The sequence below is a fragment of the Nesoenas mayeri genome, assembly GCF_963082525.1.
Source record: "Nesoenas mayeri genome assembly, chromosome: 6".
In the NCBI taxonomy this organism is placed as follows: domain Eukaryota; kingdom Metazoa; phylum Chordata; class Aves; order Columbiformes; family Columbidae; genus Nesoenas; species Nesoenas mayeri.
In genome coordinates this window covers 10,363,324-10,390,127 of record NC_137545.1, presented here as the reverse complement: position 1 = coordinate 10,390,127, position 26,804 = coordinate 10,363,324, and the positions used below count along the sequence as shown (strand labels likewise).

The window sequence follows — 26,804 nt, the reverse complement described above, 5'->3', positions numbered from 1 at the left end:
GGAAGGCTTGCTCGCACCTACACAGTTTCTCAAAATGCTTCACTTTTCCTCCTCAATAAATATGAGGCAAGTGGCAAGAATTATCCCGTTTCACTCAAGGGGAGGGGAAAAAACCATAATCCAGGAAAATCCAGCTCTACCACCCTCTCCCACACCTTTTGAAAAGCTTGTTTCCAAATATTGGCGATGCTGAGATGCGTGCTGAAGCATTTTGATCCCCAAGACAGGCGTGCGAGGGCTGCGTTCATCACCCTCTGTCACTCTGGCACCAACCACGATGCCCTAGACCTGTAAAATGTTGAAGAAATCACACTCTAACACAAAACTACAGAATATATTTTCCAGTGGGATCCTTGTTTAAAAAAAATTGAAGGTAGGTCTGTGTGCTTGCTGCAGCTTAGTCTAATTTCTAGGCTATAAATCGCACCAACAAAACCTGCTCGTGAGCTCTGAAAAATGCGGAACGTACGGTTTGACAACCGACATCGGAGAGCTGAAGAATTAACCTCCTACGGTAAATCCTCGTGATCCGCAGCCCTTTCCAGGTAATAACCTGCCGTCCTTGGGTCAAACGGCTCTGAAGTGAAGAGCCTGAAGCTTTCCCTCCCCCTCAAGCAGAAAAGAAACGCGAGCTGCTCGTAAACGAGTGCCAAGCTGATATTGTTGGTGTATTAATGCCCTGTATTCCCAGTTTCGGAGACCACCCTTTGAAGATGGAAGTTATTTAACATTCTCCCGGTTTAAAATATGAGCAATCAAAAGGCGCTAGGCTTCCACGCTGTGCTTTCCCATTTCCCACTACTTCTCTTGCCTGACAAGGTATTCTTCAAATTGAAAAGAGGGCTCCTGAAAGCCCGGCTTCGGAAAACTGTAAATGAGTTCAGGCTTCAGCCCGCTGAATGTAATTTCATACTCCTGACTGAATACAAATAATGCATTTTATTTTGTATCAATTACCACGCCTGAGAACAGACGACCACTGCCAGCACTATTAAATATATATATATGTAAAAAAAAAAAAAGCCAAGGAAAAAGGCACGCCAAATTAAAAAAGCAAGCGCCTCATTACTCCACGGCTAAACTAGCTTTGACAGAGGCACTGGAACACATAAGATGCGTTTCACTGGGCTGGGATGGGCTGTTTTGCAGCCATCCCGCGCGTTCAATGTCAGCCATTAGTTCTTCCCAATCGGGCATCAATGTTCAACGCACACCCGAAAAAATATATAATACTAGTAATAATAATAACAATCTGCAGCCTCTCCGAGCTTCAATACTTGAAGTATGAGTCAAAGAAGCAGTTTCACTTTTCACTCGGGAAGCTGACAAGCATGACTAGAGGGGGAATAAAATAACATTCAGTTCGCATAAATATCAAGCGGGCTGCTTGAGACTGATGGGCCAGGAATGTATTCTTAGCCATCATTCTGGCAGACAGGCCCAAGGACACTCATAACTTATTTTACAATCATTTAGTTTCAGCTCAAGTGGAAAACGTGACAACTTATCTCTGCTGACAAGATGCCATATCGAACCTTACAATTAACTCTCCTACGATTATCTGCCCAGCCCATCATTAGCTTTGCAGTTTCTGATGGACTGTACGGGCAGCTTTCCTTGATGATGGTCATCATTTGCAGGGTGTACATCTGTATTATCCAACATTAAGGACAAAATTCTCCCCTTGCCACGTAGCTGGGGTTGTCCTGACCAGCACATCTTTGGTTCTGTAACTGCTGGGCCACATTTGTAAACGACGTGCAGCAACACGCTGTTGAAAAATGTCTTCTCCTCCAAAACAGAGCATTGTTGTGCTCCAGCCTATGCCTGCTGCTGACAGCAACCTACAGACGTGAGCTATAAACACCCATGCACTCTCCAAAACAGCCATCCTTCTTCCCTTCCCTTCCCTTCCCTTCCCTTCCCTTCCCTTCCCTTCCCTTCCCTTCCCTTCCATTAACGTCACTCAGCAGCATTTGAGTGCTGAAAAGAGCCACATCCTTCTGGTTACCTCTGCACACTCACGACGCCTTAGGGAGGATGCCGTGAATTTCACACGGGCATTTGGCAACTTTCTGTACTGACAAGGAAACGTGTTTCTCCTGGAAAGGTGAGTTTCTAGCTTTGCAGGGTCGTGAAGTAATGCCAAGTTTATACCAAGTGATAGGAGAGCTTCTGCACAAACCAGTGTGACAAAGTATAGGTGCTCATTCCAGAAAAAGTAGTAAAACAGTCAATTCAGAGTGTATTGAGGGCAAGTTTACATTTATGCAAGTTTGAGACCATTTAAAAGTATGCAGTAGCTCACTCCATATCTGGTACTATAAGTGACACTTTGGTAACAAAACCCCTTAATCTACCAAGGGATGGGGTATTAAAAAAACAAACAATCACTATGCTGTTAGAGCAGTGATTTTTCTCTTTAGGTGCATGACATATGGGATAAGACAATGATTCTGCTTCTTCAAGTCTGACCCTCGTTTGCTAGAAGTTACAAAACAAACAAAAAAGAGCCGATGTAGCTTTTATTCCAGAAAGCAAGTCGCATGCCTGCCTCTCTCCTAGATGCATTTTGCAATTATTGTCATAAGAGAAGTTCCTTTCGATTACAACAAATTCTAGCAGGAGAAATGAAAGGTGGAAGGGAAGAAGTGTGTTGTCTACAACTACAACTGAGAATTATGAGGCAGAACATTAAACATAAATAAGAAACCAACCAATTCTTCTCAGAAGGTTCTCAAGGGCTGTGCTGTTGTACTGTGCTTTACTTGCCATTTGAAACACTTATGTTTGATATCCTCTAGCAGTATTATACTATGTTTGCAAAAACCTAACATTCTACAAAAGTGCCATTTCATATATCTTTAAAGTTTTGTTATCTGAAAGTTGCACGCACTCCAGAAATGGATCTCAGACAACTCCATTTGTGCCATTTAAGGATACTATGAGAGCTCTCCTGGATTTGAAAAGGGTAGGAAACACAGTTCAAACCCAGCCTGTGCTTCCTCGGTGCCCCTGGCACAGGATGGGGCTGACTTGCATCCCAAACCCCCAGGCATCTGCTCAGAGAGCACCCAAGGTTTGGATTAAGCCATCTTCTCCTTCATCGATTGCAGAGCCTGCACAGCAGGGCTGCAGCGAATTCCAACACAGAAATCAAGGAGGCGAAGGAAATGAGAGACAATAAGCAGGTATGAGTGCCCAGTCCCGGGTAAAAGGGCTGGGGGTGCAAAATCACGAAGAAAAGAGGCAACATATAAGGTACGGGAATAGCACAGCACAAAGGCTGAGATACAAAAATCCGAGCGTGGAGCTTCATCTTTGGCCCATGGCTCCTATTCTCTCTCATACACACAGAACCCCCTCTCCTGTGTAACCATCTGCAGCGGAAACATGGATATTCTGACCTCTTCTATCTCCGTGTCTTTGATTTATTTCATATTTTTGTCAAATCACCTATTTACAAAAACTTGAAACAAACTCAACAGGTGACGCTATTCTCCACAGACCAAAGTCGAGCTTGATCTGGTTTACATTTTTCTTGCATCTTCTTGTTAAAATTTTCCAACAGGCTTTCAAAGTGAAATTAGACTTTTTTGTCAAGCCCAGCTCCCCAATGCGGCCTTATTCTCAAGTGGCTGGAGATTGATTAATTTGGGTTTTTGATTTGTCGAAGTGACAAGAAGTCAGATGTTACAAAAGCGGGACTGGTGAATGGGATCAATTAAAGAGCAGAAGCAGCAACACAATTAATAGCACCAGGTTCAAGGGGAAAAAGAAAGTGCTGATGACAAAAACAACAGCAACAGCTCTGACTGCAGCAGGAATCTTTGCCACAACCCAAGGAAGGCTGAATCCAAAGAGAGTGTTTCAGAACTTTTACTGTGCCATTAGTGTTGAAATGAAATAAGGCAAAGATGTCGGTAGCTGGTGGACTGAATAATAAAAAAATAGCTGGACACTTTCATCTTCTACACGTGTTTTAAATAGAGGCGAAAAAAGCAATCCTTTTATTTAAACAGAGGAAGCAATAGATTAAGCCATCTGTAGTTGTATTTCAGACCCATTTCCCTGAGCTGAGATTTTTCTGGCTGTGAAATCCAATGCTCAACAGCTTCCCTTTACAGCTATTACCATGAATGTTCTATCAGGTTCTTTATATTCCTCCTCTGCCTCAAACCGAAGTTAAAGGGATGCTGCAATTGCACAATGAGCGCAGAAGGCTGGAGTCAGGCACGGATGTACAGGACTGACATTAAAATCCTGTCAAAACTGCAGCTTGGTAGAAGTCTGTGGATGATGATAAACACTCGTGAGTGGGGGAGAAGGGGTGGCACAAGATTACAGCCTACAGTAAAAAAAAAAAGGCAAATATTTTTAACGTACACAGAGTTCATACTTTCGGCAGGAATTAGGTGCACCCGGTCATCCTTTAGCTGAATTCAGCTTGGACACTCAAGCTATCGAGGGCTTAAATTAACCTGCTGCACTGAACGAAATTAAAAGGAAGCTCTGAGCAGAACTGGGGGATGGAGATGAAAGAGCCTCAGGAGTATTCTCTTTCCACGGCATCTACCATTTTTCCAGCCTTGTGCCTAGAGCCTGTAAATCACAAAGCTATCCTGTCATGTACAGAAAGCCCCTCTGAATGCCCAAGTTCCTGCCTCCTTCCCTCTAACAGCAATTTCAATTAAATAAGAAAAACAAAGCTTCCTTCTTGACAAAAAGATATCTTCTGGTTTTGGAGGGTCTGGCTTTTGATGGGTGGTAGCATGCCCCAAGCAGAACAGACCCGAAGGCAAGTTTGGCATGACAGGATCGTTTCCACTCGGCAGCCTAATAAGCCTCTTTGTGACAAGCGAGGGACATCATCCACAGACTTGTGAGAGAACATCAGCCTCGTGACAGTAAGGCACAGGTATTGGAAAGACTGGCTTCAATCATTTCGGAGACAGTAAGACCCTTGTTACAATCTCCCTTATCTAAAGGAAAGTCAAAGTTACCTCTAGCTCATTTCCTACCAATACGCAATGTCTGGCCAGCATAAAGGAAGCATGAAAGCAAAAATGCAATATAGCATTAAAAACAAACCAACCAACAACAACCACCTCCACACAAACACAGAAGTACATTGCTCACTACATTTTCCCTCCTAAAGAGCAATGTATTACAGTGCTGGCAAAACACCACCCCGCTCCCTTGCAATTGAAGTATTGCTAGCAAGAAAAGAAGCAACCGTACCCTGTTAAATCCTTTTCACATCCATCTTAGGACGTAAGCTCCTTGTATCGCAGAAGGAATTTACCATCTGACACAAGGAGAGGAAACATCTATTCCCAATTGACCCTCCTGTGTTGCCAAAATGGTGCCAAGCATCAGCAGTAAAGATTAACTGTATTTCAGAGGACCAGTAAGCCCCAGCACGTGAACTGGGAAGGAGATGCTAACCTCTCCTCTGCACATCTTGCCTAAAGCAGGTTCAGGTCAGGGCAGAGATATTATAAACTACTCCCCGAGTTAACACAGTTTGTTAATTTATCTTATCCCCCATTACACAGATGCATCTTTGCATTTGCCTCCTCTGTACTGTGTGCTGAACATGCCCTGTGGAAAGATCACGTGTGACAAGTTGTTTGAACACATAAGGACAACAATCTCTTTCTGAGATGCAAGTCTTAGATGTTGCAGGATGCCACCACATCTCAAGGCAAACTAACTTCATGGCTCCTGCTAAATGGATCTCCAGTCTAGATGTATAAGGGATGTCTTTAATTCTCCTGGCACAGCGTTTTCACTGCACAGCATCAGATCTGTTGAGAAGATGCGAGTCTTACATGGTGTCACCCTGAACTGCTACAAACTGGGTGTTACGATGCTATGGGCGGTGTTTCTCCTGGCCATCAACTGCATACAAAATGGGGAAGGGTGGGATTTTACAAATGGCAGCTAGTTATGGGATTAATTTCAGGTAACTAGTTCTTAGCCATCCCATGAGGGAGAAAAGGATGGATGGATGATCCTGTTGAAGACAAACTATACTGGTTGTGGAATGGTTTCAGGGCTGCATCTCCGGGTTCAATTCCAGCTCATGTTTTGGCTTGCCTGTTTGCCATTTTTGAAGCTAGGTAGATAACCAGACACCTCAAGCATAGTTACCAACCGTGCCATGCTAGACCTAGCAAACCCATCTAGAGAATCTCAAGTAATGGTGATTTGCAGAAAAAGAAACACTTTGAGCATGACTAAAAGAACACATCTTGGATGAACAGACTACACCATGATCAAGTATATACAACATTGCATGACAAATACTATTTTATACCCTTGGTCAAAATTATATACATAATACATTCATCTCAATTATAGAGACAGGGTCAGAGCTCCACCCTGATCTAACAATCAGCATTGTCTTCTAAAAATATATATATATATATATATGTAATGTAACAACATTTTGCTTTGAAATAAAACCTTGAGGTCTCAAGGCACTTGGAAAATAATGAACCCATGCCTTACTGACTCATTTCCTACTAAAATATTTACCCTGTATTTCAAGATAGGCAAAATAAGACAGAAAGGAAGAACTGACTCTCTTCAAAGAAACGCTCAGAGCCAGGAAGAGCCACGTCTCGTCTCTACTCTTGTACTTTAACCTTCAGTCTGTATAACCTGTGGATAACTTCAAGCATCAAACCCACTCACTGGTAATTGAGAAGAGGTGAGGAAACTTTCCACTGTCAGTCACAAGACTCCAGTGACAAGCCCTAATATCAGGGTTTTGGAAAAAGTCAAGAGACTTTCGTTATCAATATTTCACAATTAAAGCTGTATAGCAGACAGGAAGTTAACGGCATCATGCTAAGTAGGAAAAGGATAAGGCTTTCCTGGTAACATATGTCACAGGCACCAGCATCAGAAAGGAAAAGAAATAATGGAAGCAACAGCAAAGATGCTCTTAGTCAAAAACAAAACCAAACATTTTCCTATTGCAGAAACCTGTAGCTGAAAAGTAAAGCTTTTAACATAAAGCTACATCTATGCTGCTTTTTGTATGTGTTAGATGACATAAATGTAATTGACAGACTTTAAAAGAGAATTAAAATTTAGTCAAGTACTCTTTCTGGCTCTCACCAGCTCTTCCGAAGGTTTAGATAACACAAGTCAGGGCCCTACTTTTTCTCTCCCAAAATCCACACATCAGAAGAGCCACTTAGAGTGCCTTGTAAACTGGATACTCGTCATCGCCCTGGACCATGGGTGGCACACACGATCGCTGAATTAAGGGGTGATATCAACTGTAACAAATGACGGGCCAAGACTTGAAAGGAGCAGCTTTTCCACCTGCAGGAAGGCCAGGTCTCCGCGCTCCAGCTGCCCCCCAACAATCAGCAGGTTGTGAAGGAGTCGCGTATCAGATTTAACACAGAGGCTTCTTTCACTCCTTGAACTGTATATGCTGTGAGAAGCTTTGAAGTGTTGGATTCCATAGGTAACGTATACACAACATCCCTGTACCCCATGCTCTGTGATCTGGACTGGAAAGAAACCGAGCCCGCCAACAGGCATGCTTGATGAGACAACGGCTCTCATGTTAATCGCAACAGAAACTTCATTAAGCCGGAGAAAAAAATAGAAGCATCGTGTGGTTCTCGCTCATCCTTTGTCCAGATTCTGGCAAAACAAAGCAGGGTGCTTCTGGACATACATTAAACAAGAAATCAAATTATTCCAAGCATCTATTTGAACTACGAACGTATGGACATAAAAAGAAGACATTCTGAAATAGGGAATTACTCCAATGGTAGCTATACATTAACATTCACTTTCTCAACTTCATGTTTAAAATTCATCTAAACTTTATCTAAATTCAACATTTATATTATGATTATATACATTTAGATAAGAAGATTAAGAAAAATAAAGTGTACTGATCTGGGAAGCTTACTGATTCCCTGCTTAAGTCTTACTTATCAGGTCCTTAAATATGGAATGCATTTGGCTTATTAAAATTTTAAGCCATATTATTTGAATTAGAAGTGTTTATCGTGTCACACTTTTCTCCTTCAGTACTTTATCTTTGCTGCATGTTTACTTGAGAATGTGTCTCTCATTTATATTATTCTCTGTAAACATGATTTTCATTTTCAAAGTTCATAAACTCCTGTAGGATATTGTGTGAATCCAGCTCATGTACTTATTTCCTTGCAATTAAAATTTATCAAAATACATCACTCCTGAGTGCATACAGGCATCCTCACATCAAATGTAGCTCTTTTGCTTTTAATATAATAGCTAGTGCCACAAGATCCGTCCTTCTGCTGCTGCTGAACACAGTCGATGTGTTGATGTCTCAGCCGCTATTTAAGCAGTCTAAGAACACAGGTCACATTTATTTCTGAGACACTGGGGAAAACAATCACACCTGATCCTCTATCTCAGACTATCCGGTGACTGACCTGCCAAGAAACATCACAGCAAAGCTCACTCCAAACTGCAAACATTTAAGATTAAAGCAAACTCAAACTACAAACATACAAAAAAAACACCTTTGAAAGATTAAACTACCTTTTTATACAAATGATATTACAGGATGGCCTTCCTGATGAAGAATTCACTTCGTACAGGGGCGCAATCACCTTCAATATTAACCCTTCCATTCTGACAGATACTAATAGAGAAACAGAGAACAGAATATATTTTACAGACTTCTAAGTGCTGTACCTGTCAAATGTCAAGTGTCTGAGCTACAGAGAACCAGCTTGCAGCTGAAGTTAGACAAGGAGACAGCAGTGGAGGTATAGAGATATATATATATATTTTAAAACACAATCTGAAGTTAAAAGTGCCACCTGTTTCTAGTGACATCAGTGCCGGTATCCACTTTCCTTACTCGGTAAGTACTGACTTTCCATGATGGTTAAATACCACCAGCCGTGTTCTGCAGCACGCTGACCCTGTGCCTGAACGGTCAGGAACGGGGAGCGTCTCCCAGACATGAGCTTGGAGACCTGATAAAGAGAACATTCACTGTTCTCACTATCCTGTCAGGCTAAAGTTCATGCTCCATAATAAAAATAAACTGCTTTGGTTTGAATTTGTTTGTTTTTTTCCTCGTGAGCGGGGACAAACGGAGGTGTGACAACCAAACCCAGCTACAGGCAGAAAAAACACTGATTTATTGAACATTTCTAGACAATCAAGTCAGATTAATCAACATCAGTAACTAGAAAAAAGATCTTTTTCTCCCCTCTTATAAGGAACATGCCATACGCTTTCCTATTTCAGTTTTAATTTTACACAAAACTAAAAGCGAAATATGCATTTAAGCATCCATAAGCAAACACTGGCAAAAACCAAAGCTTTATAGTTCCACTCAAAAAGTTAATTTAGTTACATAAACAATTTACTGACAGGCATTTGGCACTTCAGGCTGTGAACAAGATTAAGATGAGCATGAGGTTGCCAACGTCAAATTATCTGAAAATGAAAACTCACATTTCTTGCTATTTTGGAACCAAGTGCAGGATTTAATTGATGTATGCAATAATTCTTTATATTTTAATCGGAGGGAGCCAAAGAGCAGAAAGAAGATGATCTTAAACAAGAAAAGCAGATGGGTTTCTGGAGAACTGCAGAACTGTAAAAATCTATATAATATAGCTCAGGATTTAAACAGCAGGACTAAGGAAACAGAGACGTATTTAGCTGAAACCAAACAAAGTTGTGCAGAAACGCCCATGTACCCAATACCCTCTTAAACCAGCATCAAGACACAGCCTAGTTTAAGTCTCAAAGGTTGATTGGTGCCATCTCCCCGCTCAGCCACGGACACAGAAAACAAAGAACTGCTTTCATGTCTTTCATTCTTATAACTCTTAATGAAGCAACGTGTTCCCTGACGGATGCAAAGTCCAGTGGGACCAAACGGCAGCAGCTCAGCTCTGGTTTGGTGTTCACTGAGCTGCAATCCACAGCCTGGGTGACCTGGTTTAAAGGCATACTGGGACCAGTAAGCAAGCCAGCAGCGTCTGAACCCATTCTGCACACAGGTAGAAGACTGCAGAGGTTTTGTCCCTTGATTACTTTTTCAGCATGGTACATTGGGCAGAATTTTGGGAACACCTCACAGTGCTCTTCATCTGTGTGATAGAGCAGGTTTTGGTAGCAAACACATACCCAGAGAACACAAAGTAAGTGCCTGTATTTTGTGAAACTGGTATGAACCTGCCCAAGAAAGGTAATCTTAAAGTTTCCCATTCAGTTGAGATTCTTATGGTCTACAAAACATTGGGTCCTACTGCTTCTGGATGCTAACATATTCCTAAAAAAACACAGGCAGAAAGCATCACTTATTTTGACACTCTGAAATCACTTCCAGAAGATTTATCCTTATGCTGACATCATTTGGGAGGAAAAAAATCTCAGAGAAAAGACAAATGGGACATCTGCCCATATCTCAGAAGTATCACGTTTCTTCTCTCCATCTTCCTTCAAGCCCAGGTAGGGCAGAGGCAATGTGACACTTTCCTTACTAATGCTCAAGCTTCCAGACAATAAGATTTCCTTGCTGACCGTCTCTTTCTAGCCGAGCACTGAAGCGATATGGATTCCCCCTGCTTTAGAAATTTATAGAAAACAGTCTAAAACACCACATCTTCTAGGGTCTTACTTAAATATCAGCCAGCCTTCGGTATCCTCCTCTACATCATGGAAAAATGCAGTGGAAAAATGACAAGTGACACAACTACGAGAATAATGTAGCAGAACAGCCAGCTGCAAATGTCTTGTTTCCTCGAGAGCATCAAGATCTCTTCGTCACTTACTTCATGGTGAGGATCCAATCCCTAACATTCTGTGATTCCGTGATCCAGGAGGAGATATGGGATGCTCAGGAGATATGGAATTCTCAGAGACAGTGAAATTTGCACAAGTGAAAACTGCTGAAATTATGGTCTAAATGAGGTGGTGTTAGCAGATTACTTGGGCAATTTGGCAAATTTCATTAATTATGAAAATACAACAAGGATGCTCCCATCCTCTTTCTCGAGGAAGAGGAACAGCAAGTCATGAATTTCTCTGAAATCAAGGATGAAGTTTGAGACCAAATTATTATTATAAAGAACTTCTTTGTCACCCCACGCACAGCAACTGCTCTGCCCTGCATGCCTTACATGATTCTGGGGAACCACAGGTTGCAAAACTCCATTTCCCACTGTATAAATTAAAATAAATCTGAAATGTGAAGTGCTGCAGGGTAGCTCTTGCCATGCATTATTAGCCACAAGGAAGGCACTACAGCAATTCTGAGAAACTACCAGTTTCCTATTCCCTTTCTTGACCGAGTCACGGAATAGACACTATATCAGTGGGAGTCCCTCTACCTAGAACATTGTTGCATAGAATTTTCTAGTATTTCTGGTTGACTGGGCTACTTCAGGTAAGAGCTTGTCAAGGATGTCAACTAAATTTTAATACTGGAAGTCTGAGTATGCAGCCTCATGCTGAAAGGGAATAATTTTCCAGAAATTGCTAAGAAGTGGTACTTCATAAGCCAAGTTTCCTCGAGGTATGTTAGGCTGTTTAGCAAGCAAAGGCAATAACAAGTTGTTGTTAGCAGAGTTTACCCTGCTGAACTGACAAAGTTTCCCTCTGGAAGTATCTGCCAGAAGCAATTTGTCTATAGATCACAGAAGGGTATGAATGTTCTATTTTCCTTCTTATTCTTAAAGACAATGTAAAATACTTGCACATATACCGTCTAATACATGGCAAATTTTATAATACCAAATATCGAGCACTGCAGGAAACCCCAGAGCAGATCTAAAGTAGCTAGAAAAAAACAAATGAGAAGATGACCTACTATTTGCTTTTCAGTCATGATTTCATTCTTTAAAAATGAAAAAAAAAGCTCTTCCAACCTAAACCGTCCACATACACTTAACGCAAATTCTGAAATTCTATAAATCTATTTGAAATTATATATCCTAGTCAAGAACTTGCCTATTGAATTCCAACAACTCTAAATGTTTTCTGGTTCAATTTTGAAATGGAAGTGTTATGACTGTCAGAAGTAAGTTGAACCATTTTCTTTTTCAACGTATAGCAGAAGACTCCATCATTTAATCGGTCCAAGGGCTTACAATCAGAAAAGTAAGGCAAGTTGCATGGTCTGCATTAATATAAACACTCCAATGACCTCTCATACCCCATGGCACAGTGAGAACTCAATTTTACATTAATAAACCCTAACACCAAGCTGTTAGAAACTCAAAAGACACCAGGTATTACATCTAACATAAATTACAGCCGAGATCAAATGGCCCGTACAAGCAATTGCACAGTGATAAAGCCTAAGTGGATGATATTTAAACAGATATTTGATTTACTGCAGAATTTTATATCATGCTAGAATTCAAATGACAATTTACAAGTCCAGGGGAAAGAAATCCCTGTCCCATGCAAACTACTGTTTGCAGCACTCTTTCAGAAGAGCTTAATATTGCAACTTGAAGGAAGAAATTCTTCCCTCTGATAGTTCCAGGAAACAGCCTCAGAAGCCAAGCTATAAAACCTGACATTTAGAAGAGAACAAATGAGCTACTTCTTCATCCCCAGGAAGAAAATAACATCCTCAGTCTTCTGTGAGTTAAGTTGCATGAACCTAATTTTTGCAATACAGCTGGCTGTGGTTTCTTCCATCAAAAAGATAAAACCCTCTGATGCTAAGTTTGAGGATTCGTCTCTCCAGTCAGCTCTTTAAAGATGTACAAACTGCAATGCTTGCAGGACGGCATCATCTCTCATTAATGGCATTAATAGCTAAGAAAATTTGCAGAAGAAAAATACTACAAGGAATAAACTTAGAGCCAAATTTGCAGAGTAGTAATCATGCAGACGCACATTCCTGAACCAAACTTCAACACCTGCACAGGTTATAAATGGCTCCTCTGAGACCAGACAACCCTTTTATTCCTGAGCAGTGAGCAACTACAGATAATTCTGGGTGAAAAAAACAATCCATCACGGAAAAGATTTATCAAAGAAAAAAAAATCGCAGGCTTCCGATGCGATCCAGGAAAATCTCTCAGCCAATAGCTGCAGCAGCAGTAATTGTTCTAAATCTATCAATAAAGCTAAACTGCTCCTTCATTGACTGCAAACACCAATTTCTTTCATGGAGGATTATAAACTGATGTTCGTGGTCTCTCTACCACCATTAGGGTGAGAAACAGTTTAAACTACATCAGGATCTGACAAGTAGATCAATTCTGGGTCCATAAAGAATCTACACAAGAGGTTCCTGGACAGGGATTTACTGCCCCCAGTTTTTATTCTCTCTTGCTGCTAAAATTACTTCTGTCAAGTACTTACAAGAGTAAGAAAAAAATAGCAAAACGAATTAATTTTTCATGTGCTGCTGGAACAGTCTTTTTAAATTTCTGAGTTTTTAAGGCAAATATGTTACTGCATTTAAAATTATGCTGAACAGCAGGTGGCATTTAGCTAAATAGTGAGCCAGTCACACGATCCGCTCACTATCAAGCAGACAGCAATTTGAAACACTGAACTAAGCTGTCTAGCTTTTCTCTGAGGGCAGTCACAGGCTTCATGTTACCGGTGCCAAATTATATTAGACATTTAATTTTAAACCTCAGGTAGTTAAATGTAAAACCTTACAACAGTAATAGTCATAAAGCAGTGGGGCATTCCATTTCAGAGAATGGATTTTTCTATTTTTCCCCTTTAATTTAACCAGCACCTCCTGTTTTGTGGCTCTGCCCACTACAAAGTAATTTATCTAATTAGGAGATGTTCACAGCTGCTTGAAAGACAGAAGCCCCAGGAAACCAAAGGTCTGGTTTGGAAGACTTTGAAAAGTTCTCCAGAGCCACACAAAGTATTAATTTAATGTGAAAAAAAAGGTGCAGAGAAAAATTGAATCCCAATATGTTATTTTGTCTACAATAAAACCATGTGACAATAAGCAGGCATATTCTCCAGTACCTTGGCATTTGAATTCCAAAAGATGCTTAGCTTCTCACCATACCTGCTGCTTTCACAGTATTATCTTTTTATGACTAAAATTCAAAAATCCTTTAATGGAGAAAAAACCCTCTGAAATTAAAAAGGGTTTTTCATGCGTCAAGTTGCCAGCATAAAGGACACATCTATGAGCTTACCTAAAGATGATACACTAATAGCAATGAATTATTCTTGAGGTTTTGTAGCAGTTTCATCGCAATAGTTCTGTTTCTGCTGACCCTTAGTTGCCCAAAACTCACCACTAGTCCAATTTTCACCACATATTTTAAAAAAGCAACTTTTCATTTAAAAATTAGAACCTCTGCAAGAAATTATTTAAGTCAGGCTTATACAGGAGTGCCAACCAGTCATCTGCATTTTTTGAATAATATTTCATGGATAATTCTAGCTGTCATCTCTTTTGATCCAGAAGTAATCGCATATGAACGTCAAGTCAGAAAAAGGTACCACACGTACTTAGAGTAAAGAGCTTGTGTAGAAAAAAAAAGGCTCCCTTTACCAGTAATTTAAAACTAGCTGAAGCTCAGCATCAGGAGCAAAAAGCAAGTCCAGCAAGTATCTCTAAAGTAGAAATAGCATTACAAAGTAAAGGGGAAGAGGGAGGAATTTAGGTTATATTTCTACTTTTCCACGTATTAACTCATTGCCACTTTTATTCTGCTGTTTGAAGAGTTTTTTTCTACTGCAGCCTGAGTTGTCACATCTGGCACCAAGGAGCAAGAGGATGGCACCTGCGCACCCATCTGTAGGTATGTCAGGTGTCAAGGACCAGAGACTACACCTTGGTTTTCACTTGCCTCCTTCCTACTGCAACATACAATATTCTCCAGCTTTTCTTTGAAGAGCTACAGCACAAAAGAAGGGCACAAAAAGCTGGAACTTTGGTATAACCTTTTAAAAGGAAAGTAGAATTAGGGTGGATTAAAATGATGAAGTAGCTCAGCAAAAAGAGAGAGAAATATGTGGCCTGAACTGTGAAACCAGTTCAGTCTAAAGAAATCTGTGCAGGGCAATACTAATTGCCCTAAAGATTAACCAGTTTTCAAAGCAGCGGGTGAGTTGGGTGGACACAAAAGAGAGCAGCACTGAAGCATTTTATGATGCTGCTTAGCCACATCTCTGGCTGTCACCAAGGCTGAAATACAGGGTGCTTGCTTTAGAAAACTCTTGGTGAAAATCTGTACTGTTTTGATACAAATACTATGGTCCTGAAGGTGCTGCCCACAAGTTCAGAGCTCCAAAAATTTACTTGCTTCAGCAACTATGAACTTGAGGGCTAATGCCACTCAGAGCCAAGGTGACCACGACTTTAGACCCTCCTTTCTCATGAGGTGGCACTGAAAAGCTGTCCAAAGCTCCTTAAAAGCCCAGAGACAGTATCAGAGCTACGCTCAGATTCAAACCTTATACAGATAAGAACATAGATGGGTCATGTGAAATATTTTTCATACTCCTATGATTCTCACTATTTTAGAGATAGCCATCAGAAACAGCTTTCCTCCCACCCTTCTCCTGCCCTATTCACATTTCTCCCTGTTATCCATATTTTCAATTTCTCTTCAGTTCATTCTTCTCTTTCACACACGCATCGCCTTTTCTCCTCTGTTTTATGAGCTTTCCATGCTTTCTCCAACAGCCTATTAAAGCCCATGCTCCTGGACATGTGTGCTTCAATGCTATGAACCATCTCAACAGAAACACCTGCATCCCAGCCCACCCACCACAGTAGCTCCAAGGATGCTCTCATCTGCATAGACAGCAGGCCAGCCATAGGTAAACAACATGATATCTCTGTCCTTCCCTGGCACCCTGTTGAGGCCAGATGCACCATTTTGTTACCAAATCACAGAATCACAGAATGTCAGGGATTGGAAGGGACCTCAAAAGCTCATCCAGTTCAATCCCCCCGCCGGAGCAGGAACATCCAGATGAGGTTGCACAGGAAGGCGTCCAGGCAGGTTTTGAATGTCTCCAGAGTAGGAGACTCCACAACTCCCCTGGGCAGCCTGTTCCAGTGTCTGTCACCCTCAATGAGAACTTGTTTCTTCTCAAATTTAAGTGGAACCTCTTGTGTTCCAGTTTGTACTCATTGCCTCTTATCATTGATTGTCACCGAGAAGAGCCTGGACTCATCCTCGTGATGCTCACCCTTTATATATTTGTAAACATTAATAAGGTCACACCTCAGTCTCCTCTTTTCCAAACGAAAGAGCCCCAGCTCCCTCAACCTTTCCTCATAAGGGAGATGCTCCACTCCCTTCAGCATCTTTTTTGCCCCCAAATACCATGGATCCTCTTTAAAAACAACAACCCTTGTCTCACTGTTACAGTCTAATCATTGCAGAACACCACTTGAAAGAGTGTTGGCTCCTGTTAAACACTCCACAGAGGAAACACTACGACTATGCCATAGTGTGTATACACCAAAGAGAGATCACAGCACAGACAGGACATGCCGATGAAAAGATCTGGAGGACCATTTACTGTCAATACCTACCACACAGAGTAAGTAAATAATAATATCAAGTGAATAACCTACATTACGTACCTGAAATTAAAATTAAGCAGTACTATAATTACATTAGCTATTCCTGCTGAAAAAGTATTTTATTGACCTGTTCTCTTCTATCTAATTTCTCCTTTTTCTCCCAGATGCTGAAAGTTCGGCTTCCCACAGAGCATCTGGGTGAACGTCAGGATGTGTTTTCTTGTTTCGTTTTTTCCTCTTTTTAAAAAAGCAAACCACCAAATTCCCCCTTCACCCCAAAGCAGATGACCCCCCCCCAGCTCCAGGTTTCTTACCACTGCTAATGCCAGAGTTTGCAATGACTGTTGCCTCACTCCACTGATCTGCACTGGAGACCGAGTAGGAGCGCTGATGCATACCGTCCGGGCGGCTGTTGAAGGAGACTAGACTGATCCCACTTGCCATCTGAGACACAGATGTGCTAGTAGTCACGTTCCCTAGACATAAATGGAAAACAAATTGTGTCAATAGAGAAGACAAAAATCGATTTGCATGAGGATGGATGGGTGCGTCTTAGCAGAAAGAGATTACTTAACCAACACAAAATCCAGCACGGCCCTCCCTGAAACTCTGAAGACAACGGTCCTGTGACCACCTCGGGACACCACAGACTTCAGCAGCCCACTCAAATCCAGCTATCTGACAAAAGCACCTGAATTTTTTAAGATTTCACCTCATTCTTTTCATCTATCTTCTGGAAAAGACAAACTTCCACAACCCTGCCACCAGTCATATTTGGTGGAGGTTCTCCACTTGTCACAGGTAGGGCATGAAAGACAGTCTGTGCACAGAAAATAAAATTTATTCCCAAAAACCTGTTTACACAAGCAACTGAGATGAGACAACTAAGCCAACTTAAAGAGTTTCAAACAATCTACCTCTGAAGAATATCTCACATAAGTATGTCACCCAAGTGAAGCCAGGAACACAGTGATGGGAATTAAATAACTACCAGCATTGCGAGATGAAGCAAAAAAACCTTATTCCTTTTTTTAATCTTAAAACAATATTGTGACACAAAGCACACAATAGAAGCCTATTCCACTGACTGCAAATACCATTCCCATTTCTCATCCTGCAGCAATACACCTTCACAACTCTAACTGAAGGCCTACAACACAAAAGGTGAGATAGAAAGAACAGCCTTTACTCAGTATAGCACTAGAAACAATTTTAGTATTTTCACGAATGGCGAGGTCTAGGACAATAAAATGCTGGGAGGTGTGCGCAAGGGGAAGCAACAGGGACACGTTTCTCACCATAATACAGGAGAAGTGTGATCTGGTTGAATAAATTTTAGAGTCTTAACAATTAAAACCTTTCCAGAAACTGAGGTTTCCAGTAGTCTTACTCACAACTTGATATGGGCCAAAGGCTGCTCTAAGATTTTGGCTTCTCAGCACATTTTACTCCATTCCTATTATAGCACAGGACTTGCATATTATAAAAACACTAATGTTTTACAATGCTCATTTCATTCCTCATGGCAGGTTCTCTAAAGGTACCTCACAGGTCTTCTATGGATTTAAGAATACTCTTTAAAAACACAGGTAAAGGAAAAGAAACAGACACAATTTTATGAAATACCCTAACACTTTGCATTTCCATTGCACCTTCTACTGATGAGTTCAGAAAAATTAATGAATTAATTTTCAATGCTCCTGTGAGGTTGTTAATTATCTGCTATCATTTCCCCCATTTTTCAGAGGTTAAATGACCCAGGGCCACAAAGGAAGATTGTGGCAGACTTGAAAATAAAACCCAGATCTCCTGACTCCCAGTTCTATCATTATGTCTTTTCCCAGAGCAGCCTTTGGGAAGACAGCAGAGCTTAGTGAACTACTTTGTGTTTATTAGAGTTGGCATAATTGTCCCTTTCTCTCGTCTCCCTTCCCAAGACTAAATCACATCTTTAGTCCTTAACACAGATACATCACTACAGCATCTGTCCACCTGAGTCTTGAATGCACTTACTCAGTCTCAAGAACTTTTGTGTGGCAGTTATCTGCTTTGTAGACATTAAATACATACAGAAAAACTCATTTGCTCAATTATGCAAAGTCTAACATGGATTTTGGAAACAAGGTGGGACCTTCCAAGGCAGTGCTTTAGCTACTGGCGCCTAATTCCTCTCTAACCACCTTCCCTGGACAACTCTTTCATCCAGAGGAATTCGATAATCAGAGCATCATCTGCCAAACTGTTGAAAACATTTATGCCTCCAGCAAGTGGTTCTCTTCAGGACTCCGTGTGCTTGACCCCATCAACTGAGAGCAATTTGCTAATGCGAGTATTTTAGCACCTTCTAAAGACAACTTCCACAGAAATGTTCAGCAAAGATATCAGGTCTACAGAAATGAATGTGCAAAGCAGAGGATGAAATTATAGCTCAGTATCTGAAAGTCACAACAGAAAATGGAAACACTAGCTGACAGTACCTATATTTTGAGGTCTCTTCAAAGAAATATGTCTTTCCAAATGAACTTCTGTGATGCCACTGATGCTCACTTTGAAATAACCATTCCCTCCAGTTTTCACAACCCAGGAAAAGCATGAACATTAACAAATTATTTTCATGATAAACCAAAACCAAAGGAGTGGCTGGCATGAATGGCAGAGTTTGAGACCAAACGGACTCTAGAAACTTGAGATTTAGGCCAACATTAACACCATATGGTTCAACAAGAGTCCTAACCTCTGCTCCTGAGGCAGAACCACTGGTATAGCAGCAGAAGTTGGGCACCTGTTGGTTGGGTAGCAGCACTGCTATGAAGGACTTAAGAAACAACAACAGATGCCAGAACATGTGTTAACACTGCACTCAACACAAACCACAAGCTGGGCACACGATGGGCATCTGAAACACCATACTTAATTCCGGGGGCCCCCCTTCAATAGGACTGTCGGGAAATAGGAAAAGAGCCAGGAAAGAACTGCCAAGACAGTAAAAGGTCTTTGCTTTTGCTGTAGTGCCTTTTTGGGCATCTTTAGACTATTACTGGTGAATGGTTTTGGAAACAACTTATTTTTTCACAAGCATCTACCCTGCCAGACTCAAGAGCAATGCCACAAAAACACGCTTTTAGCCTGTGGTCATCTTTCACACTGCACCCAGTAAAATGGGAAGCTACATGTGATGAATTCCTGCAAGAGCATCTTGGTAACAAAGATCATGAAGGAGAAAAACTGGTATGTGAAAGCTGAGATGGAGAATTCCCTAGGTATCATGGGAAAATGGAAACAATTACTGGGTATCTTTGCCTGGATGACACATCCCCATTAGTCCGTGCTGGGTGGCTGAGTTGCAGAGAGCAGCAATATTTGTACGTCGACATCTTCCACCTAGTACAGAAATTTCTGAGCAGAAGTGCCCGGTCACTTTCTAACTATGATGCAAAAGCGTAACATTAAAAAGATAATATAAAGACTTCTACATCATCCTGTGAGCACCAAAAGCTTTACTTTCACCTGAACGTCATTTTACAGAACTCCACACACCACATTATGACATTAACCTGTTGAGGGAGTGATTTATTATGCAAACCAAATAAGAACTTTTCTTTCACTTAACATTTCTGAAAGGTATGGGCTGCTAGCAAGAAATAGGTGCTAAGGCCCATAATGTAACACTTTTCCGATCAATGCTGCAACCCAACTCAGCGCCATCATTTCTACTGCCATAGTCTGATAATGCTGCTACCTGCAACCCATGCGATAACATCTATTCAAGGTTAAATTCCATTTTGTTCATGTGCTGTAAGCTTTTAATAATATATCAGACCATGCAAGCGAGAATTCATGGGTAGATTCAGAAGGGCTGGACTACAGAACACAGAGTGTGACCTTTCCTCTCCCCTTCCTGAATGTCTCCAGCTCTAGCATAAAATTGTTACTTACAACCTTATTTAAAAATCGTTATTTCCCAATCCATTGCTAATTTTTCCACTTCTCAGTCTAATCGCAGCATGCCCAGGACATGTATTCCACCACCCCCGTAGGCACTAATGCTGTCACACCAAAACAAGGACTACTGGAAGTCAACTGCTGCAGAAAGCTTCTGCAAAACAACTCTACGTGGTTTTTTTTTTTCCCTTCTATACTAGGAAAACCCCAATCTAGACCTTTCACAAAGCAATTGTCCTTTATTTTTGCTCAAGGATAAAGCCTCAACAGCAGAAATCACCTCAGGCTTTTAGGAGACAAGCAAGAGACAGTGAAAAAAGAGGAGGCAAGCAACACTTATTGAAAAGTAAATCCCATATATTGGGTTGGGCACATGAAGCCTTTATGCCAAGCTCTGACAAGCAATGCCTCAATGCATTATGCCTTGATGCATTCTGCATCCGTTGCCTCTCCTGTCTGTACATGTATACACACAAATGTGTATATCTATCTATATGCAGACAGATAACTATCTTGACATTAACATGAAATCCATGGTCAGCTACCTGGCCTACTCCGGAGTTGTGAAAGAGTGCCTCTTCAAACACATCATATATGCATCAGCTGGTTGCTTAAGTTGATTAGCAGGGGGCAGTTAAATTACTATGCTAATCCATGTATTCTCAGCACTGTTTCCTTGATATGGATATGTGTATATGCTTACTGGGAAGCCTTGATTAGTTCAAGCTTCAATGTGTCAAAGGCTCCAGATTCTTTCCAAAGAATAATTTTAGCTGTACTCACATCCCTAAAGTGTGGGAGCTGATTTGAAAAGGTACTTACCTCTACCATATGCTATTTTTCTTTAAACAATTTGCATTTCAAAGTGAATATGGCATTTATATTTGAATGAATATCAGTATGTTGCCAGAACTGGTCTCAAATGAGCAAAAAAAGATGCTGGTCTCCTATTGAACAAAAATGTTTTCATCTACCAAAGGAGCATCAAAGGAAGAGTTCCTCTTTCTAGCTCTAGACAGCTTTATTAAAACTATCTTTTCTGATATTATAAAATACCCCGTTATGATCGCGCTTACAAAACGTTCAAACAATTAAGCTCTACAAAACCCATCCAAATTAAGATCCACGGTAATTTCCAGGTTTGGTCAATGCTCAGCGGAAGAGCCTCTAAGAAAAGGGAGCTTGCTCACACAAAATCAATTTTATATGTCCATCTATTCACTGTAAATAGCCTCAAACAGCAGAGATGAAGACAAGAGAATCAGCATAAGAGGAATTAAGCAGAGATGTGCATGCCTGTGTACACTTATGTGTGCATTAAGAAATTGATGGAAACACACACACTGGGGGCAGAACGTGTCTCAATTTTCTGTGCACAGAGAGGCTCATTTTGGCTCTTCATACACAGTTGTTTCAGGTTTACAAAACAACAGACCATAAATGCAACATTAGATTACAATACTTAAAGACGTTATGAAAATAACAAATATTTATACAAACACAGGACCACAGAAGATGGTAGGTGGACATCAAGTCAGTAAAAGCCAAAAGATAAAGACTCCGTGCATCCAATAAAGTTTAACATGAATGTTATATGTATGCAGTAACCCGCCCAATGATAAAAGAAATCATTCTGGGTTTTTGTCCTGTTGTTCTCGTAAAAGAACAGTATGGTGGATAGCATTTGAACAATTCCTATTTTGCTGTTGTTTAACTAAACAAAAACACCTTAGTGAATCATCACTAGGCAGCACATTACTTCAAACTTAGTCTTCACCAACTATGCTACCCACTAATTACAAATGCAGAATTAATATAATTAACACCTATAGCCTAAAAAGCAAGATACAAATGACTTAAACACATGGAGGTGGTCTCCATGTCCTGCTGCAGCCACACTCATGATTTCTCCCAAACAAATCACTTAGTTACAAGAAGTTATATTAAGGAGTGCAACTAATATACTCTTGAATTTATGAGACGAGCAAACATTGCAAGAGTCATGAAGCAGAACTGTATTCTTCTGTGAAGCAGCAGCATATGAGACCCGCAGAGAGCAGCTGCCCAGAAGCACAGAACGACTGAACCAGATGAACTACAGCCTACTGCTACGCTTTCACCATGGCCATGTTTTATTTGAGTTACACTCTTCATGTTCAACATGAGTTTCTCTTCCAAAAAAAGAAATAAACCTCTTAAGGCCAGAGGGCTGCGCTCACCAGCTGTTAGAACTAATGAAAAATACATTAGAGTTGTGGGTCAGGAAATCTTGACTCTTGATATCAGAGGGTTAATTGTTTCAAATCACGTTGGGTCAATTTATGTTGCAGGAATACTGCCTATTCTTGAAATGCCCTCTAATTCAGTAAAAGCCACTGTCAAGTAGGTTAGATTGGCTGTTGGCCACCCATTCAAAACCCACACCCACCACTGCTCCCTGAAGTTTCTTCAGGCATTAGGGTACAATAGAAAAGTGAGCGAGGCCACTTTGTCAGCTGCAAAAAGATGAAAAACATTCCCTTTCCCTTTACTCAATTCTGCACCACGTTCATGAACTAATTCCTGGAGTTGTGCAGAAACCCTTCTCGTGAACAAAGCCTTCCCTAAGTGGCTGACCAAGCAGTGCCACTGTCTGCCTTCTGCTTTGCCTATAAAGATGAATGTCAGGACAACTGCTTTAGCTGAAGAAAATTTGGGAACGGCTCTTCCGGGTTCCACCAGTTTGCTGCCTCAGATGGCAGTATCCACCTTTCAGAGATGCATCCCCCTTCCATTGACAACTTCAGGGAGACTTCATGCCCTGCACTGAAATCTGGGAAAGCTGCTCCCTACAGCTCCTTGAGTTTCCGACTGAGTAACATCTGCATGGGAAAGGGAGGTATTGCCCCAGTGTGAGCATTGTCTGGCCACAATCTCAGGAAGGTCAGCTGTGGGACCAGGGCTGGAGAGCTCCAACTTCCTTAACTAGGGTCTTGAGCGGAGTTATTAATGGGGGAAAATCCCCTAAAGTATTGCTACAGATTCTGAACCTGATGGCAGCATGCAAACAGCACATCATTTCTGCCTTGGGTTTATCAGGGACCCAAAATAACCTGAGGTTACTTGTCCATGGAATGAGAAAGAGTGAGAAGACGGTATCTTTCGAAAACACACTGGTTCCAGCATTGAAACTCTCCTTCAATACACTGGCAATCATTTCCAACACTGTAGCAGATGACCTGCTTGTGGGTTTTACTTATTTTTAAATTTTTTTTAGAAGCATTTATTTACTGAACAAATTTCCTGAAATAAGCAGCTATTAACAGAGGAAGACCTTCCATTGTGTAGCCTGGCAGGGCAGCCTCTGCAAACCAGGCTTGATTAGTAGTGTACGAACCGAGAAGGGTCAATACTAATGAACAAACAAGGCAATGCCAAGAAATATCCTGGCAGTGAAGGACGTGGTGCTGGGAGTGTAACGAGAAAAGCTATTATTCTCAGAATATGCCACACCAACACAGCAAGTGTGGAGGAAAATTAAGTCAACTCTTCTAAAAGAAAGAGAAACCCAAGATCTTCACCAAGGGCTTCTGCTTAAGAACCCAGGCTATTTATTCTGCTGGGATCAAAGTGTGCTCTTCCTTCGCCAGCAGACATATTACTATTTTTTCAGTAGTTTTAACAAAATAACAGTAATAAATAAGGTATGTTTCACTTCCCAGGCAAGCCCTGCTTGAGGTTACCTGCCTGTCAAGGGACTCTATCTTTAAGACCCAGAGGTGACCATTTTACATCGGCAAACACTCTTGTTTGTATTGCTGTTATTTGGTTGTGAATCCTGTTAAAATTTAACTTTGCACAAATAACAGCAAAAAATCAACTAATCCAGGGGTATTGTGCTGCTCGTGTGTAAAGTGAAGCAAGTGTAAGGGCCTGAGGCAAAAGAGATAAAATTCTTCTTAATCTCTTTGACTGTCTCTAGAAGTTATTAATAAAGGAATTGGAGAGGGGGAGGGAGGGAAGGTATTACCTGCACGCTGGATCTACATCGAAAGCCAGTAAGATCAACCAAACTAACTTTGGGAGCTTTCCACGAGCCTATAAACCTCCCCAAACCCTGCGAGCTGCAAGCAGAGCCTCTTCGGGATGGGGAAGGACGACTGCTGGCATCCAGATATCCTCCAGACTCTTAAGAAAATGGAACAAAGAAACTTTATTTTCGAAAAAAGAGACAATAGCTACGAATGCGAGGCGACTTTTTTTTTTTTAATAGCTATTGCCACTGTAACAGCAGCTAAGTGAATGCATGTCTGCAGTGTGAGCAGTTTTGATAAACAGCCTCTGCGGGCCACACAACGGGGATAATGTATCCTTAAGTACTGCCAATGAGCTGCCATTCTGCACAGCCAATTACTTCTGTGCGTCTGTCACTCAAAGGAAAAATGACTGAGCCCATTAGATCAAACCTTTGTCACTGTTCCTAATGCACTCTTAGGCCTCATTAATCTGAGGGAGCAGCAACACAGCCGCCGGTGCCTCATTGCCTCCCCCACAACAGGCCCACGTGAATCTTCTCATCTCTCCCCCAAGTGCACCACGTTAATCAAGCTCTCCTTATTACCCCGGTCCCTGTCACGGCGGAGAGCGCTCTCTCTCTTAAATGCTCTCATTATGGTCCATCTTTAGAGCTGGCTGAGTGGAAAAAAAAAGAGACAAAAAAAAAAGAGCCAGAGAGAAAGAGAAGAGGAAAAAGCAAGTCCGATCACATTAATATTCATGACAATAATTAGTATTCTAGGTCACTGAATATTCATGCTATTAGTTTGGTTTTTTATGGGTTTGCTGGATGTCCTGATTGCTGGAGTGTGGAGGAAAACAGCATGGTTGGGACTTTAGATGTCAACGGCAGTTCAATACTCAAAACACATTTGTGAATTTTTTTTCCCTTTTGGTAAATCAGCTTCAACACTCCTGATGGCTTTAATATTTTAAAATCACTGGGGGAAAAAGAATGAGCAATTCTGCAAAGGTCTTAACATCCAACCGGTTAGTATTACAACGTGTAACAGTCAAAACTCGGTGAGATTGCATCGGGTGGACAAGACAGATCTGTGATTTTATTCAGGATACGGCGCAACAGAGGCATGAAAAGCAACCAGAGTGGAACAGGCACAGGCTGAGCAGCACCGACCGCATCTTTTCCAGCATCTACAGTCATCTGCCTGAAGCTTCACGACACGTTTCTACCCTTTATCTACCTAATCGTCATTAGAGAGAGATCGGGACCATTTGCCCACTGTAAGAAAGAATCATACGACCGTTTGCTATGTCCTTCTTTCCCTAAAGAGAAAATCTTCTAAGCAAACTCATTTTTTTTCAATATTTAACAAATGTGGTGTTTTTAGCAAATATTTATTTCATTAACACTAATATTTGCCCTGCTCCTTTTTTCCCCAATATCAAGCAATACAGGGAACTAACAGTGAAAGCTGATTCGAGTTCCGGAAAGGGCAAATCCTAGTCCAAAATAACTGGAGAAGATGACCTTGAGGGATCCCCCTCTGGTGAGGTGAAAGGGAAATCTCCGATTCACTTAAAATTGGGCTTTTTTTCCTTTGAAATGAACAAACTGACAACTTCACCTTTTTTTTTTTCCACTACAACTGTATATCACTGAACTAAACAGCAAAACCCAACCAAATGGAAAATTGACTTGGGTGATTAATGACAAAAGTAAGTCACAAACTTGCATTTGTGATCTGTAGCAAAACCATAAAACGCTCAAGCTGAAGTGTGGAAAATGTTTCATGTTAAGTCATGTCTTGCATACCATGTCAGACTGCAAAATCAGTAGCAAATAACCACCAATCTCTGGTCTCTTCGGGACTTCACCAGATAAAATCTAGCACTGTCAAGTCACACACTGCTCCAGTACACAACCTCAGTCACCTACAAGTAAGGATTTCAGAGCAGATTGAAGAATTTAGGATTCAGTTCTGCATATATTAGCAAAGGCACCCAAGATCTATAGGCTTTGGAGCAATTGCCCATGATAGCAAGCTCTTGGCTTGATACACATTTTTACTCATTGTCAATCTGATCATTACACCTGAATCCACACAGTAACTTCGGATTTAAGAAAGGCAACTACATGATCTACAAAAATACCAATGAATTCAGTATACTTCGGATCGAGACTCGAACTCACGACGCATCACAACGGAGGAGCGATCCTACCCACGGTTTGACATCAAGCTTCCCCTCCTGCACACGGCATGCCACACTTCAGAGGGTATTGGCTCTGTCTGGACTCAGCAGCTGTTAATTCAGATATTGTGGAAAACGGCTACCC

At 41.2% G+C, this 26,804-nt stretch overlaps 1 protein-coding gene across 6 annotated transcripts in view; it reads right to left on the bottom strand.

Annotated features, from left to right (window-relative positions):
• AGAP1 (ArfGAP with GTPase domain, ankyrin repeat and PH domain 1) overlaps positions 1-26,804 on the bottom strand; it is a 361,066-nt gene that overhangs the window by 93,315 nt on the left and 240,947 nt on the right. For 5 of the 6 annotated variants that reach the window (XM_080347158.1, XM_080347153.1, XM_080347155.1 and 2 more), the window contains one exon: positions 16,846-17,007. The exons of the other annotated variant lie outside the window; for it this stretch is intronic. In XM_080347158.1, coding sequence (XP_080203284.1) covers positions 16,846-17,007 — 162 coding nt within the window. The remainder of the gene's footprint in view (positions 1-16,845; positions 17,008-26,804) is intronic. 6 annotated transcript variants of the gene reach the window in all.